Below are 18,542 nucleotides of genomic sequence, written 5' to 3' on the forward strand. Positions count from 1 at the left end.
TTGTCGAAAGTGATATATATATATATACAGTATATATATATATATATATATACAGTATATATATATATACATATATAGTATAATATAAACAAATGAATAGTTAATATTTTTTTATATAATAAATCAAATGAAAATCATTTTATTTTTTTTAAACTACATATTTTTGAGATAAAAATTAATTTTAATTATCAATAGTATAATAACGATAATTAATATGTTTCTGACTTTCCATTAGTGATCGTTTGTTTCCTTCATTGTTGTTGTTTTTACGGCAAATAATGACTGAATGGGTAACTATCGACACAAACAGCAAAGCCATGAGTATAGCGCCGCCGATAATCAATGACATATGAAGTGTATACAAGTGTGTCGACGAATAACGACGTTTCTTGACACTGGTCTCCGATAGGATATCATCGGCAGTTAAATTGGGAACTGGTAGCCGATTACTATGGCCATAGACTACAGTTATTTTACGTGTAATTATACCGAACTTTGCGATACAAACGTTTGGCGTTTGACAGTCAGTGCCCAATACAATAACCATTAGAGTGCATTGTTTTGGACGGGAAAAACTGTATGTCAGCTGAGGAATGGTATTAGTTTTGAATTCTATGTCATCGAAAAACCATGAATAGGACAGTTGTGTCAAATTTTTCTCATCTTTAATGATTTCAACTGATGCTGTCATTTGACTATCTGTGCTGATAGTCATACCATCGCTAATGAGTGTTCCGTTTTGTTTAATAATAATATTGCCATTAATTGAGCCCACATTGTCATCGATGGTACTACAATGGACAGACAGCAAACTGACATTAATCCCAAAAACTAAGACAAACGATATCACCAAAGCTGACATAATTGTTCACATTATATGAAAGTTAATAATAATATTAAAAACAACTCTTTTTATTACTGGATTCTGTATTTTTAGTAAAACTTTTGTTTGACTGCAAATTGATTTTAAAGAAGTTTAAAAATAGAAATTTTGCGATTATTTAAAGCAAATACAGTATATAACAATCAATAGTTTCAAAGTTTGTTAATTTTAATAATAATTATCACAATATTTATCACTTGTACAGTGTATGCAAAATAAATTCATCATTTACTGTATATATTTGATAATAAAAATTCTAATGAAAAATAATTTGAGGAAAAAAACAAATTAAAATCAATTGTGTATTTAATTTCATCTCATATTATGTGTTCAAAGTTTTAATTATCACTTAATAATAAATAATTGCTTTAGTTTTGTTGAATTCAACATTATATCTAAATAATATAAATGTTTTTTTTTTGTTGTTGAATATTTTATTTGTAAATGTTTATAATGATATATAAAACTATCAAAATACAGTATGTATTGTTATTATCTATCAAATGCAGTATTTAATTAAAAGATTTAAATTTATATTTGTTATCATTAAATAAATTTAGATATGAAATATAAAATACATGTATTAATAAATATTTAAAAAAAAATATTATACAAATAAATAAATATTAATTATTCAATAAAAATAACAATTAATGATTGTTAGACACTTCGCTTAACAATTTAGTGATCTGATCCTCAGTTAGTTCACTCTCGAGGATCACTTCCAACATTTCGCGGGCGTCACCAAAGTATACCATAAGAAGTGCCACTTTTGTTGTCTTATCGGTTATGATAAAAACAAACGGATGATTGGCCTTAAATAAGACACAATTGGGATCTTCTATAGATTTTTTGATAATATTGTTTGGGTCTGTCTTATTAGTTGATGATGTCTTGGATTTATGATTGTTGTTATGATTATTGTTGTGATTAACTTTGAATGTTGAATGAGTGGCACCCCTTTCGTCCACCAGAATAAACGTCTTGTGAACCAATTTAGTCAAATGAATCTTCTTCTGGTCGCACATATCGCCCAAATCAGCCAACGACTCCTCAAACAAATCAATGGCTCCCATCTGTTTGATGGTTCTCTGAAGTGATACTTTCTGGGCGTTCAATGCAAACCTCGGTATCCAGACGTTGACTTCAGTTTTCTCCCGTGTCTGCAATGTGTCCATAATTGTCGCGAATATATCGCGATTCAGATACTCAATGATTGAATGTCCGTCACTGTTGACATCACGCGGCAAAATGACAACCATTCGCAGGTCACTCGTTACGTACGGTATGGACACAATGTCGGCATCCAATTGTCTACTATGCATATACCGAAACTGACCCAACTGTCCAATCATTTGCAGATTTATTTTAATAGATTGGCCATTATTGGGAATAACAAACTCTTTTTTCTCGATTTGATCGAAACATTGGGCCCAAAAGCCGCGAAAAAACAAAGAAGTGGCCAGAATTAGCCGAACATTTTTGTTGTCTTCGCTAATGTCTTTGGCAATTATCAGACCATCGATGACACCGTCAGTGTTTTCCTGACTGTCGGCGTTAATCGTTTTGACCGTTTCCTTAACATTACTGAATGTAACTTTTTTTGGTTTAGTATTGAAATATTTTTTCAATTGATTCAGATATTTGTCTTTGAGTTGGACACTGTCGTCGACGTACAAGAAGTTGCTGAACATCAGTATATCGTGATTGTTCTTAATCATAGTCTGACGCAAATCTTGCCATTCATTGAGTACCGACTCATCGATGACAGCGCCAGCGATATCATTGATGTGTAACATTTTGGACAACTGTTTTTCGGTAATATTTTTGGAACCGATTCTTGACATTAGCAACGAATCGTAGACCGCCAGTGGACTGAAGCAAAGGTTTCGGTGCTGTTGTTTGTGTCGAGACATAAACACTTTGAACAGTTCAAAGCCGAACTCATTGACCGACTTCTTCAGCTTTTCATAGGTTGCCGATGATCTGGTCGTTGTCGCCGCCGTCGGCTGACTGGTCGCTGTCGGCGGAGTTGTCATAGTTTTTTCGATTGAGAGAAGTCGTTGTCGTTGTTTTCCTGTCTTTCAATTGCAATGATAACCAATAAACTATACAATATGTGTATAAACTCTATCAGTACTATAATATAAAAGTATATTTCAAATGTCATTTATCCTATCGATTATAATAATAATTATTATTATAATTATAAGATCATTGAGATGTGATGAACAAAAAAAAAGTTAGAAAGAAATTACAAAAAAAAATGTTACAAATATTCAAATTTAAATTAGTTTTCTTACTGTAATAATAATAATAATAATAATTACAAGTTATCGCGTGTCTAATAATACATTTACCGTAAAATGATTTTATTAAATGAAAACTTTTTTTCATATCATTAACATTTATATCAATTATTTATCACATTAAATATGATTATAAATTTATTATTAATGATCACTGAAGCATTTATTTACTACATATGTAACTTACATTTATATATTTTTTTAATGATTGAATATATATTAATCTATTAGATAATCTATAGACAGTTATAATGCTAGAAAAAAATGAAGCAAAATTTTACCAGTGATTACTTAATCATATTTAACCACATATTATTGAAACCAAAAAACATTTTTATAATAATTGTTAAAAAAAAGTAAAATTATATCTATAGTAATACAGTATGTAATAAAATAAGAGATTGGTATATAAATTAGATATTTGCATCACATATACATAAATTATCAAAAATACATTAAAAAACTACTGTATTATGTATGAAACAAATATTATTTAATTATTAATTTACCTAAAACTACATATAGTATACAATATATAATTTAATAACAACTTTTTATTAATATAAAATTAATTTAATTGAGACAATAATAAAACAAATTTTGTTTCAATTAAACATTTAAATATTAGTTATATAATTGGTATAGTGTTAAACAATTCAAGCTTTGCATTATCATTACTACAGTCCTATTGAACTGATTTAAATCATTATTAAATACCGGTAACAGTGTATCAAAGCACTGTTCAAACAGTTTTACAAACTTTATAAAAATTTAATAAAAATGTCATAAAAAACAATTTATAAAATAACATAATTAAACATAATTTATATAAATATACTGTATATAAAATTTATATGTAGTTTATACTTAACGTTTTGAATCTTATTGCTGAACAGGTCTACCAGATCAGACAATCACACTTTACACCGAAGATTAGCCACATATTCCCGATATACACGACCTGAACGACCACCGCATCGCCGGCTAACTGGAGATTGAGATCTCCGACGACGACTCGAGTGCCGGTCAGGACCGCTATCTCGATCTCTATCCGTATCATTACCCAAACCATTTGAATTACAATCTTTTATATCATCCATCGTATCGATTGAATAATTTGAATAAAAAAATGTTGACAAAAACCGAGTAATAAATTTGCGACAAATTAATTGATTGTAGTTTTCATACAAATCACACAAACAATCAATGAGTTATAATTTTGGCAAATGTTTGACAAAACTGGAAAAAATGATATCACATTTATTCGGAAAATTTCCTTAATTTTAAGCATATTATTAATAAGTAACAAAAGCAAAAAAAAATACATTCAATTAAATTTTTTTATAGATTTGAAAATTACCGGTATACATTTCCAGAAATATTAATTACGCATATAAATATAGTTTAAATTAATTGCTTTATTAACATAGAGTATAGTTAAAAATAATTAATTGCTTAATTAAATGACAATTTGTTAATATATATATAGTGTAACAAAAATTATGTAAAAACAAACATATCTTTGATTTAAAAAAAAGCAGAAGAAATAACTCCTTAAATGGTCTCTCCATTGATAACACATAATTAGATACCACACAAAATGGTCAGCAAATGATAAGTTTATATAAATATTATTAGTTGTAAATCACATTACATTCCCATACGTTGGGCGGCCTGTGATTGTTCAGTCTGTGACTTCGGACTCTTAATAGTTTCGTCAACAGATAATATCAAACACGCGGCCTCTGTTGCGGCAATAATGGCGTTCGCCTTCACGACTGCCGGTTCCCAAACACAAGCATCGAAATTGTTTGCAATATCTTCGTTAAGTATGTCGACACCGAACCATTCGTTACCGGTTTGCGAGTGTTTTTGACGCAATTTGTTCAATATGTTGGTCGCATCGAAGCCGGCGTTATCGCACAACTGTCGGGGAATCACTTCGAAAGCTTTGGCCATCGCGGCGATCAACAGTTGTTCTTTGCCGACAATGGTTCGCGAATAATCGCGCAAATACTTCGACAGTTCCATTTCGATGGCACCGCCGCCGGCAACTATGGCATCATTTTTCAGGGCTCTCCTCACAATCATAATGGCGTCGTGCAGTGACCTCTCGGTCTCTTCGATAAACTGTTCGGCACCACCTCTCAAGATAATTGTCACTGTCTTAGAGTTTGGACATCCTTTTAATATATTGAATCTGAAAAATTTAATGACATTTTTGTAAAAATCATTTGTTACGGTCATAAAACTAAGGCATAAATTATTAACTAATTTTAAGCCAACTCTCAAACCGATAAAATTTCAGTTTGAAATTCAATTAATATACCACAAGAGTAACGCCAATATCTTATTATAAATCCGATATCAACTGACTTCTTTGTGGAATAACTACTACTGTACTTAAAAAACAAGTTTAATCATACCTTTCGCCTCCTATTTGTAATTCTTCAAAGTCTTCACACGTGCCTAAATTACCATCGCTTAGATCGTAACACGTGGTCAGTATAGATCCGCCGCACGCACGCATTGTACGCTTGAGATCCTCTTCAGGTACGCGGCCGGCACAGAACAGATCTCGATCGGCAAAGTACTGAGTGGCCACATCTCCGATCGGCAACTTTGAGAGAACCACTTTGGCTCCGCTATCGTGAATCTTCTTAAGCTTTTCGTACAGTATTTCCCATTCTGCGTCCACCACCTTTTGATACTCTTCGACATTGTCCACTCGAATCTCGGCATTATCTTTCTCTGCCTTCAACTCGAGCTCTACATTAAGTAAAGCAATCTTCGGATTCTTGTATTGTTTCGGTTGCATCTCGAAGCCAGCATAGGAAAAGGTCTTTTTGAAAGCCACGCCCGACACTAGCATCGACTCCTCGAGTCCACCGCCGGTAACCTTCTTGATGCCGATCATATTGAGCGGCATTGTGTGTTCGTCCAATTGGAGGACAGCTTCGACCACCATATTGGCAAAGAACTCCTTCTGCTGTGACACCAGTTTCGAGCTCAAAGTCGTGAGCGCACACTTCACAAGAAGTGATCGCTTACCTTTGAGGTCGTCTTTCGATAACTTGTTTGATATCTCATTAATCTTATCGATACACAGTTGTCGAGCCTTACGATAACTTTTAATGATAATCTGCGGATGAACGCCATCCTCGATAAACGGTTTGGCCTGTTTGAGAAACTCGGCGGCAAACAATGCCGTAGAGGTCGTACCGTCGCCTACCTGTGCGCACACAGACCAACAAAACATGTTAATCAATCAATCATTAGTTGCCGACTATCGCGGAAACAACAAAGAGCTTAAAAACAATCACTGACCTCATCGTCCTGTGATTTAGCGATATCGACCAGTGTTTTAGCCGCCGGATGGATAATATCCAGTCGCTTAAGAATAGTAGCGCCGTCGTTGCTGATCGTGACCTTTCCGCTCGAGTCGACAATCAGTTTATCCATACCTCTCGGTCCAAGAGTGGTGCGAACAGCTTCGGCAACGCTCTGACACGCAGTTATATTCTGGATCACCTGACTCTTGCCCTGCGATGACTCTGAACCATCCTTCAGCAGTATTATCGGTGCGTTCTGTAGATAATGAAAGACAAATCACAAACAAAACAAAAACCATTAGATCTGAAGACTAATTGATAATTAACACAAAAAACACGTGTTTATAGTCGGCATCAAAGGCGTCGACAAACAAACAAAAACTTACCATCATTTTCATTGTGAAATTGTCTATCTCTTTATGAGTCACTTATTAAATCAATTGATCCAATCAAGTGATAATGTCTTTATTATCTTAATCGATGTCTAAATAATAATAACTTTTTTTTTATGAGACAATAATTATTTTCAATGACTCTATTGATAGACAACTACTGGTAATAATGTATGGCTTTTATTGTGTGTTTAATATATGAATGCATTGAATACACGCCTGCATTGAAAACCACACTTTATATGGTTGTATAAGTCGTACATAAATTACGTCCAACTCTTTCAACACAAAACTTAATATTTTTACGAAATATTTTTTATAAGTTTTCTAATAAATTATTTTAAATTATATAATTATAGTACATATTATTATTAAAAAAAAAATAAATATTAGTTTTAATTTTTAAAAATAAATTTAATATATAGATATAATTTTTAAAAAAATATTTACAACACTTATTATGTCTGTATATATATATATATTTACAATATTTTAAATAGTAATAAACTTTATTTTTATAATTAGTTAAATATTTATTTATAAAAAATAATTTAATATTAACTAATTGTAGATAAAAAATGCATAAAATTAGTGTTTAGATCATTGATTTACACTTTAAAAATATATACTTTTTTATAATAATTTATAAAATCTATATATATATATATGAATTTTTTTAAAAATTTGTCATACAAATAACCTAGTACAAATTAATCAATTTGTTTATCATTGAGTAGTCATAGTTTAAAATACAAATTTGTCGCTAATTTATTATTAGATATAATAAAATACATTTGTATTTTCATAGTATTAAAATAAATTGTTAATTAATTTTTCTTTTTTAGTCAAAATACAGGTAATTACTATATAATTAACTTAATTATAATCCAATAATTATTTTACACAATTATATTAATATATATAGCAATGTCGAGAACCGGGAGTCAAATTTCAAACAGCAATTCCCAAACTATAAGCTTTGGTACCGAAACTTATCGAACTGTTCCCAAACAGACAATGACCGGCTGTACGTTCAACGATTCCACACTAACCGACTGTACTCTAACTAACTGTACGCTAACCGACTGCACGATAACCAACTGTGCACTCATCGGCTGTATTGTTACCGAATGTATGGTTAGAAACTGTACTTTTCATTGCCTGGATATTAACCGTACAGTTGACAACCATTTCGATAATAAAGTGTCTCAAATTTAGATTATATCAATACATTTTGTGTATATGAAACGTCCCGTAGACATACCCGTCCCGAAAAGCAATACTATTATAGTTACGTTTTATATGTTAACCTTAAGCTACAGGAGCTGACACCAGGGGTCACGTGATTGAAGCGTAGTGTTGAAGTGAGACTCCATTAAGAGTCAGTCGTGTGTTAGCCGTTGAAGTGAGCGGTTGTTTAATAGACCTTAAGATCAGGTCAGCGATCAGTAAGCCGTGACTCGTGAGGACAGCACCGGAAGCAGTCTTTTATATTTAATACTATTTTATCATTTAATAACTTTTATATTTTTGTAATACATTTATTCACATATTATTAATAAACTATTTAATCGTTTGATTGCTGTCTGAGTCATGAGAGGAAAGTAACGATCGCGAAGACACCGACGGAAGCTGGACCGGAAGCGGAACCGAGCTGGTTCGACCAAAAGGAGAAGCTGTAGGCATAAGGATAGTCATCACAGACCGATTAGTCATTTGTAATGCCGCAATATTGGGTAATAGTCAAACACCGATGCTTTTAGGAACAGATGTGATGCGTTCATTCCATCTGAACATCGATACACTTTCGATGACGATAGCCTTCAGAGAAGATGTACTAACAGATCGGGAGATAAACCGAAGAATAAAAGCCAGAACACCGTATCAATTACGAGTCGCCAAACTAGAAGAGGAAAAGCTATACAACAGAGCGGCCTACGATCAGGTTGAGTGTTGACCAGAGTATACATCACGCTTACCGGGAGGTCAAAACAGCACCAAAGCAGTGGCGAAAGTTAAAGACGTCTCACCGAAACCGCAACCGAAGGAGATCACAGTTTGGCGGGAAAAATAGGACAAACCACGAGAGGGCGGCATATTTTTAGGTATATTAAAGCCTAACGCAATGTAAGCGTTAATTCAAAAAATCAGGCGATCGTTTAGTGTGCTAAACGACAGATGTGTTAGTGTTATCTGTAAGCCGTGTGAACAGCTATTAAACAGTAAGACCGGAAGCAATCAGGACAGGATGGCCACCAAAGACAGCGAATCGGCAATCGGTTGGTAAGGAGATATCGAATCGATGAGATCGGCAGTCATAGCCGCAAATCAAAATAAGTTATTAGTCGACGCGGAAGTCGCTAATAGTCTGCAAAGTATGGCCATCGAAACGATTGCGATTGCTTCGTGAGATTTAGAGGGACCACATCAGGACGCGGTCAATGGCGTGACTGAGGTCAACATCGGAGGACCGGCGGGCGCTGATGGTGGACAATCTGACGGAAATGACGTCAACCATGAGTCCGATGGCGTGGCAGTCGAGAAGGCACCCGATGCCATACTAGAGCCGATATCGGAAACCCAAATAATAATAACACTTACGGAGCAGTTGGCGGTTATAAACGAAGACAACGCGCAATGGCAGGGTCTTAACAGATATCTGGCCCGACAAAATGATGTCCTGAAGGCCGAAGTCGCCGAAATACGGGGACGCGCAGGAGACCTCGCGGCAAATCGTTGGTCCGCACAGGGAGCCGAAAACGATGTCAAAGAGAGGTCTATCGCTTGGAATCGCAGGTCAAAAGACTCAACGAAAAGATCGCGCAATTGGAGGCCGAAAAGGCCGTTGGATTTAATAACGCCGAATGGGCCGAAAAGGAGAGGTGGATAAACACGTGCTCGACTTGGCGTACAAAGAGCGTCGAAAGCCGCGCAGCGTTAGATGACGCCTGCAATACTATCAGTGAGCTAAGCAAAGCTCTCGCCGATATGAAGGACGTGGCTATGGAGCTGTTCAAAGAGCTGAAAGAGGGACAGCCGGCCAACGTAGCCATAGCATCGAGTCGAGGACCGGACGCGGAGTTCGACCGATATGTCCAGCGATTCGCGGGAGCGTCGGAAGGAGTGCGCCCACTGTATACGGCACCAGTATATGCAATGCCGGCCTATTATGACAACAAGCAGGCACCGTTTGAAACCTATTGTCATCGATTCAGTTACCGTGGAGGAACCTGTGCTGATTAACGGGGACACAATGCGAAGTAGTGGGAGATGAAACAACCGATCCACACACCCGTCCCGGAAAATAATAATATATTTATATCTCCCACTACTTCGCATTGTGTCCTCGCCAATCAGCACGGGTTCCTCCATGGTAACTGAATCGATGACCGTAGGTATCAAACGGTGCCTGTTTGTTGTCATAATAGGCCGGCATTGCATATACTGGTGCTGTATACGGTGGGCGCACTCCTTCCGACGCTCCCGCGAATCGCTGGACATATCGGTCGAACTCCGCGTCCGGTCCTCGACTCGATGCTATGGCTACGTTGGCCGGCTGTCCCTCTTTCAGCTCTTTGAACAGCTCCATAGCCACGTCCTTCATATCGGCGAGAGCTTTGCTTAGCTCACTGATAGTATTGCGGGCCTCATCTAACGCTGCGCGGCTTTCGACGCTCTTTGTACGCCAAGTCGAGCACGTGTTTATCCACCTCTCCTTTTCGGCCCATTCGGCGTTATTAAATCCAACGGCCTTTTTGGCCTCCAATTGCGCGATCTTTTCGTTGAGTCTTTTGACCTGCGATTCCAAGCGATAGACCTCTCTTTGGCATCGTTTTCGGCTCCATGTGGGGACCAACGATTTGCCGCGAGGTCTCCTGCGCGTCCCCGTATTTCGGCGACTTCGGCCTTCAGGACATCATTTTGTCGGGTCAGATATCTGTTAAGACCCTGCCATTGCGCGTTGTCTTCGTTTATAACCGCCAACTGCTCCGTAAGTGTTATTATTATTTGGGTTTCAGATATCGGCTCTAGTATGGCATCGGGTGCCTTCTCGTCTGCCACGCCATCGGACTCATGGTTGACGTCATTTCCGTCGGATTGTCCACCATCAGCGCCCGCCGGTCCTCCGATGTTGACCTCAGTAACGTCATCGACCGCGTCCTGATGTGGTCCCTCTAAATCTCACGAAGCAATCGCAATCGTTTCGAGGGCATTGTTGGTGTTCAATCCGACAATAGCGAGACCGATGGCGTGGCAGTCGTGGAGGTATCCGACGCCATTCAGGAGCCGATATCGGAGACGCGCATAAGTGGATACTCACGGAGGAATTGGTGAGATCCAGGATAACTTTGGAGGACATGCGGTTGGGATCAGCTGCGCGATCGCGGCTCAAACTGGAGTGTCGCTCAAGTTTTCGGAAGCATTTGGCAGCACAGAAGCCACCCGAAGTCAATATGGACAGCAACACAGGAGAGAAGTTAACCGAAACTTACGAGGGCGTAAGTCGAAGTGTTGGAGTATGAAACGTCCCGTCCCGAAAAGCAATACTATTATAGTTACGTTTTATATGTTAACCTTAAGCTACAGGAGCTGACACCAGGGGTCACGTGATTGAAGCGTAGTGTTGAAGTGAGACTCCATGAAGAGTCAGTCGTGTGTTAGTCGTTGAAGTGAGCGGTTGTTTAATAGACCTTAAGATCAGGTCAGCGATCAGTAAGCCGTGACTCGTGAGGACAGCACCGGAAGCAGTCTTTTATATTTAATACTATTTTATCATTTAATAACTTTTATATTTTTGTAATACATTTATTCACATATTATTAATAAACTATTTAATCGTTTGATTGCTGTCTGAGTCATGAGAGGAAAGTAAAGATCGCGAAGACACCGACGGAAGCCATAGACGGAAGCCTCAGAAGATAGTAAAGCCGAGATCAGAGCCGTGAATAGAGCTGTAAGTCAGGACACGTGGCGTCAGCCCTCGCTTCCCATTTAGCCGTATATAAGCGTTGCGCACACCCCTGAGCGCAGTGGTCACCCGGCAGTTGGTGGACCAGTCGATAGCAGGTATAGTCGGAGCACTTACCTACGCGTGGACACGCATGCTAGCACACGCACGTGTAGCAGATCCACGCGTTACATATATAATAACATTATACTGTATATAAATTTAAAAATTTAATCCCCATTTTTAGTCATTATATATAAATTATGACATACAGTATATTTAAATTGAAATCATCTAAAAAATTTAACATTTTGTTCTACTTTTATTTGATTTAAGATATTTAATTAATTCAATTAACTTTATAAATCCTATATGTAATATATCATATATATATATATATATAATACAGTTTCGGTAATATTATTACAGTATTATTTAATGTTTTTTTTCATTTTCTGATATATTATAAGAAATCACTATTTAATAATTTATATATCTATTGATAATTAATCATAAAATTAAAATTAAACTTGGAAAGTTAAATATAAATAAAAATATAACTAAATAAAAAGTTTTCTATTGATTTATTTAATTTATTAATTTTATAGTACATTATATTTATACGTCAAATATTTTTTTTATTAAATTTATATTGAAAATTTATTTATTTATCAATTTTAAATGGATAAATATTTAATAAACTTGATAGTTTAATGTTTGACGATTACCATAGCGTATAAAAATAATTTACACTCTATGGTACACTTTAATATTACAATATAATACGCGCGCGTGAATCGACTCGGGTGAGCGGCTCTTGAGTCCGTCCGGGCTGTCCAACCAATCATTAACGTAGAGCAACTCGCGGGACGACCGCCGATGACCAGTTGGTTTTCGGACACCTTTTGGTCCGAAATTGAGCCCTTCAGGGCTCGGGCGCTACCCTACCGCTAGCACGCGTACGGTTGTAGTTGTTGATTAAGTTGACACAATTTAAAGTGAATTAACTATTTATAAGTTTTATTCAAGTGGTTATCTAAAACTAGTCTAATAATACATTAGTGAATATATGTGTAGAGTCTGAGACTCAACTAAAAACTAACACAAAATACTGAGAGAGTCCCAGTACTCTCAGAGTCAGACTCTTATATCTCTGATCTGTGAGTGTCAGTCCCTGAGTTGGGAACAGTAGGCTTTTATATAGGCTGGTAGGGTATACAGTATATACTATATGTGGGCTGTACTTAATAGCCAATAACATGCAACAATATAAGTAAAATATTCATTATACTGTACCCCACCACACCTTAATAAAAGCCCCCCGTTTAACAAAAGATAAAATTATATAAGATTAAATATTAACAATAAATTTCCGCTTTTAATTAATAGGGGAAACCCGAGATCCAGGAGAAAACCTATTGACAACAATAGCTGAAGCGGTCTCAGATTGCAATAATGTATAATTGGTATAAAAACTTCTATTGTCCCAAATTTGGGACACTAACTTAGTTAAATTAAAACCTATTCTAATTTTCGGACAAATTATATATTAATGCAAACACTTGTTTATACAATACAAGTGCTATTGTTGTCCCATAAAAATATATAGTTACATAAAGTTTAAAATTAATTATAATATAAAATTATTGTTTAAATAATTATTCGTATTAAAATATTAAAAGGTTTTAAAATAATTAAAATATGAAATATATTATATATAATTTAATTAAATTGTATTTAAGTATACTAAGTATATTTCAGTTTATCGTTAATGTACATAACATTGACATTAAATCCAATAAAATGTTGATCATTGGTTTATCTCTTGAGACGCGTAGTATTGACAGTATAGTTGAATTAACAGATCCAATTGTTGATACCGATGATAACTATTTAAAGTGTCGTCGATTAGGTCAATGTTATCAATACCGGCAGTAGTTACTGTGCTTCTTAAAGTGATATTGTGTTGTTGCAATTGATACTATGATACCACCAATATTGTATTGTAGTACCAAAATATGTCAATGATAATACATTTTGTTGTTGTTATGATTGAGTTAGATGTTTTAAATAAACTTTTTTACAATTAAAATTATTATTACATTTTTGTGATTAAATAATTTTTATAATAATAAAGGATTATAATATTTTATAAAACAATTGTTCAGTAAAAAACAATATTTAATATAAATGTTAAAGTAAAAATATTTTAGAATATATTAAAAAGTATATAATTATTAATATTATAGAATAGATTTGTCTCAATTTAATTTTAGATAACATTATATAATAATATTTAAGACAATTTTCTATACTTTAAATAAATATTTATTATATATAGTTATAAAATAATTATGAATATTTGAGACATTAGTCTTAAATACTGATAGTTATGTCTCGATTTACTGTCTAAAATTTCAGACAAAAGTATATATAAATATTTAAGATAAAAAACATTTTTTAATTAAACTAAATTAGATAAAATTAATTATTATTTTATAACCTTATTTTTAAATTATTCAAATAATTTTCAAACATTAGTTCAAAAATATTAAATTATAATATTTTTTCCTTCGGATTGAAGAAAATGTCCAAAAAATAGTAAAAAATAATTATTTATATTAAATTACATTACATTTATAATTATTGCATCTTTTTCTTATGTATTTGTATGTAGTGTGTACATAATTTAAATATACTTAATAAAGATAAAATAATGGTTATATTAGATATTTAATTTAATTTTTGTTTTTTATATTATTTATTCTTATTTTTTTCAATTTTTTTTTACTATTTTTGTTTACACTTAATTTATACACTTTTTGTTTTACTGTAATTAATTTCTTTAATTCAATAAATTTAATTTATTTATTTATACCATTTTTTTATTAATTTTATTTTAAATGTATCCTAATAATTATCAATTCAAAACGAAAAAAAGGATCACTAAATTCAGTGTAAATCATTTTGGCCATTAATGAGGACATAAATTTAATAATCATACTTAATTATTTTGAATCAACTAATTATTTAACCCATTATAAACATTTATTTATTTTATATTTAATTATTCAAAACAAGTCTCAATTTTATTCAAATTTTCTCATTCCTTAAATTAATTTCTTAATTTAAGTCTATTATATTTAACATTTATTTCAAACCTCAAATTATATTTTGAGTCTAATTTAATCTTCAATTATTTCATTCCTTAAATTATTTTCTAATTTAAGTCTAATTTTAAACATTTTATGCGCAACTGTTTATATTTCATATATTATATGTAAGTAATAGGTACCTTATTAATTTACATACTAATCACTAATTGAGACCGACCATTTTTTCAGGCCATTAAAATTTATTTTAAACAAAAACTTAAATATTTACTTCTAGGGCTTAATTTCATACAATAGGTACTTTAATGTAAATCTACAATTATTTAAAATATTTTTATAAATTTATTTCATACTTAATTAATCAATTATCAAATCAAAATTTTAACAAATATCGAACTTTACTTTTTTAAATCTTACAATTTAAAGTTTATATAATTTTACTTAAATACATAATTAATAGGTCATAAAATGTACTTGTTATTAACATTTTATTTATTTTAGTTTCCTGTATATTCAGACAATAATTATTTCATTCTCACTATTTTCAGACACTATATTCAGACACACTATTTTCATACATACTATTTTCAGACACTATTTTCATACAGACTATTTTCAGAGACACTATTATTAGACACATTATTTTCAGACACACTATTTTCATTAACTATAAATTAAGCAGAGATTATTGCTGAAAAAGAAGTTAAGCCGTCAATAAAATTATTATTTTTGTCAATAAATAAAAAGGGAACATAGACAACGGCATATGTAGAGACTAACTCTTACTAATTTACCTGATCTGCTGATGCAGATCCAGGTGACTGAAGAATAGCTCTTGTAGCTGATTTTATCGTAGTGCTTCGTTTGTGATAGCACGAACGGGCAAGATGACCAGGTTTGTGACAAAAATCACAAACAGGTCTACCTTCAACAGTTTGTCTATATTGATATCTGTAACTATCATAATTACGGTATTTATTCATAAACTGTTCAAACATTGAACATAATTTAGAAATATCATTTTGGGACTCAGTGCTATTAATTTGGGACTCATTTTGTTTTTGAAACTTATTTAGAGACTGTTCATTATGCTCAACACTATTTATAAATAGGTAATTATGAGATTGTCTTATCTGAGATAAGAATTCGGACTCTTCTATTGACTTAAGTTTACTTAATAAATCAATACAATCTTTGGGCTCAAATATAACTACTTTTTCTAACATTCCAGATCTCAGCCCTCGCATAATATGTGTCAGTTTTTCTTGTTCATCCATAAGGGGATTAAGTTTCTCACATAATCTAATTATATCATAATAATAGTTACTGACTGACTCATTGAGCTGTTGGTATCTGGTAATTAATTTTAATTGCTGAAATGATCTGTAATTTTTTGGACTAAAAGCGCTTTTAAGACCCTCATAAATGTCATCTAATGACAATTTATTTTCATATGTGGCATCTGTTTTAAGTTTAACAAAATTCCTATACCACATCTCAGCCATGCCTTTTAAGTGTACTGGGAGTCTCAACTTTTTCATATTATTGCTCCATTTATTACATTTAGCAATGTAAGTGTAATGATCAATCCAATCATCTATATCACCACTCCCATCAAAATTTTGAGGAGTTACTGAGCCGACTGTGATTATAGACTTAAATTCATGTTTGCCGTTACTTTCAAACATCTGGTTATTGTTAGTAAGGGTATTAGCTGCGTTAGTTACACAATCACATGTAATATTTGAAATAATTTTTGGGTTATTTTGAGTGTTACTTCCATGCAATGAGTTATTTGGGACATTATTAGTGCAATTATTTAGAGCATTAGTTTTGGAATTTGCTTGCAAAATGGGATTAGCAGTTATATTAGTTAAAGTGCAAATGTCATTTGAAATATTTTGGGTATTATTTATTACTTGTTCTAATGATATTACATTAGTATTTGTAAGCATTGGGTCATTAACAAGTGTTAAATTTGTTACATTAGTATAATCTAAGTTATTTTCAGTTTGAGTGTCATTTACAACACTTAGGTCTGTAATAGTTAAGTTACGGGCTTTTGAAGTATTTCGGGATCTGTTTTTACGCTTTTGCATTTTTATTGCTTTTGAAAGAGTTTTGTTGAAATGGGTTTGAAGTACAGTAATATATAGATTTAATTGCTTTTTGTGAATTAAGAAATATTTTATTGCTTTTTTACATGCTTATTTAACTCAACTGTACCATATGTGGGATTAACTATTAGGGACTAAAATTTGTAATACTTATTCAATTGTGATACTATTATAGAAATATTTTTTTTAAAAATCTAAATATAGTATTAAATAGAATATAGCATAAAAAAGGTTTAATATAGTTTTGTAATATTCAACTTATAGAGATTAAATTATTATTTGTTTCTAATTTTTAGGCCCAAATTATTCTTTAAAAAAATTGATTTCATTACTTGTAAGGATACTGTTATTTTTTACTTTTAAGACAATAGCATTCATTAATTAAATTAAGTATAGTTAGAGCAAAAATTAATATAAAGGAAATATAACACAAAACATCAATTTAATTAAACAAAATTATCAAAATATTCATTAAAATTTTGGGACATACCTTATTTAGACTTATGAGTTAAGTACTTTTGAAATCGTTACCTTTGCGACCTCCACCATATACAATATAATACGCGCGCGTGAATCGACTCGGGTGAGCGGCTCTTGAGTCCGTCCGGGCTGTCCAACCAATCATTAACGTAGAGCAACTCGCGGGACGACCGCCGATGACCAGTTGGTTTTCGGACACCTTTTGGTCCGAAATTGAGCCCTTCAGGGCTCGGGCGCTACCCTACCGCTAGCACGCGTACGGTTGTAGTTGTTGATTAAGTTGACACAATTTAAAGTGAATTAACTATTTATAAGTTTTATTCAAGTGGTTATCTAAAACTAGTCTAATAATACATTAGTGAATATATGTGTAGAGTCTGAGACTCAACTAAAAACTAACACAAAATACTGAGAGAGTCCCAGTACTCTCAGAGTCAGACTCTTATATCTCTGATCTGTGAGTGTCAGTCCCTGAGTTGGGAACAGTAGGCTTTTATATAGGCTGGTAGGGTATACAGTATATACTATATGTGGGCTGTACTTAATAGCCAATAACATGCAACAATATAAGTAAAATATTCATTATACTGTAATATCAATAGTATCTCACAAATAAACATTTCTATATATAAATAAAGTATTATATTGTATACTCTATTACAGGTTAGTAGTAATGTTGATAAAAAAATTTATCCGATGACTTTAGCCATCAATTGTATTCAATAAAAAATAGGAAATATATATAACATGTACTCAAAAATCAATATCAGGAACACATTGAATATCAAAGTAAGTCTAAAGAGAGAGAAAGAGAGAGAGAGAGAGAGAGAGAGAGAGAGAGAGAGAGAGAGAGAGAGAGAGAGCTTTGATGGTAAACATATGGTATGTAGTGTTGAAAAGTTTTAGTTAAGTCATCAAAGTATTCAAAAGAAGTCTACAATCGATTAGATCCGCGAAATGGCTTTTTG

General features: G+C 33.0%; 3 protein-coding genes across 3 annotated transcripts; all 3 read right to left on the minus strand.

The window, feature by feature from the left end:
• Window positions 1–1,533: 1,533 nt before the first annotated feature.
• LOC128964692 (serpin B3-like) lies at window positions 1,534–3,012 on the minus strand. The gene has a single exon (XM_054311329.1). The coding sequence runs from the start codon at window positions 2,920–2,922 to the stop codon at window positions 1,534–1,536; it is 1,389 nt and encodes a 462-aa protein (XP_054167304.1). The 5' UTR covers window positions 2,923–3,012.
• A 1,562-nt stretch (window positions 3,013–4,574) lies between these two features.
• LOC128964640 (T-complex protein 1 subunit eta-like) lies at window positions 4,575–7,149 on the minus strand. The gene is made up of 4 exons (XM_054311271.1): window positions 6,911–7,149; window positions 6,520–6,780; window positions 5,619–6,424; window positions 4,575–5,392 (listed from the first exon to the last, which is right to left on the minus strand). The coding sequence occupies exons 1-4, from the start codon at window positions 6,920–6,922 to the stop codon at window positions 4,843–4,845; spliced, it is 1,629 nt and encodes a 542-aa protein (XP_054167246.1). The 5' UTR covers window positions 6,923–7,149; the 3' UTR covers window positions 4,575–4,842.
• An 8,613-nt stretch (window positions 7,150–15,762) lies between these two features.
• LOC128964693 (putative uncharacterized protein DDB_G0282499) lies at window positions 15,763–17,076 on the minus strand. The gene has a single exon (XM_054311330.1). It carries the CDS (start codon window positions 17,074–17,076, stop codon window positions 15,763–15,765), a length of 1,314 nt encoding a protein of 437 aa, XP_054167305.1.
• Window positions 17,077–18,542: the final 1,466 nt, after the last annotated feature.

The sequence above is a fragment of the Oppia nitens genome, unplaced genomic scaffold, assembly GCF_028296485.1.
Source record: "Oppia nitens isolate AA-2021 unplaced genomic scaffold, nextdenovo-longstitch-racon4-pilon3 scaffold9_pilon_pilon_pilon, whole genome shotgun sequence".
Classification (NCBI taxonomy): Eukaryota; Metazoa; Arthropoda; class Arachnida; order Sarcoptiformes; family Oppiidae; genus Oppia; species Oppia nitens.

Bases quoted from the DNA above. Each gene is read 5' to 3' on its own strand.
- LOC128964692 (XM_054311329.1), bottom strand. From the start codon at position 2,922: ATGACAACTCCGCCGACAGCGACCAGTCAGCCGACGGCGGCGACAACG.
- LOC128964640 (XM_054311271.1), bottom strand. The intron at 6,425-6,519 runs GTCAGTGATTGT...GTGTGCGCACAG, and splicing joins CTAAATCACAGGACGATGAG to GTAGGCGACGGTACGACCTC. The intron at 5,393-5,618 runs GTATGATTAAAC...TAAATTTTTCAG, and splicing joins TTACAAATAGGAGGCGAAAG to ATTCAATATATTAAAAGGAT.
- LOC128964693 (XM_054311330.1), bottom strand. From the start codon at position 17,076: ATGCAAAAGCGTAAAAACAGATCCCGAAATACTTCAAAAGCCCGTAAC.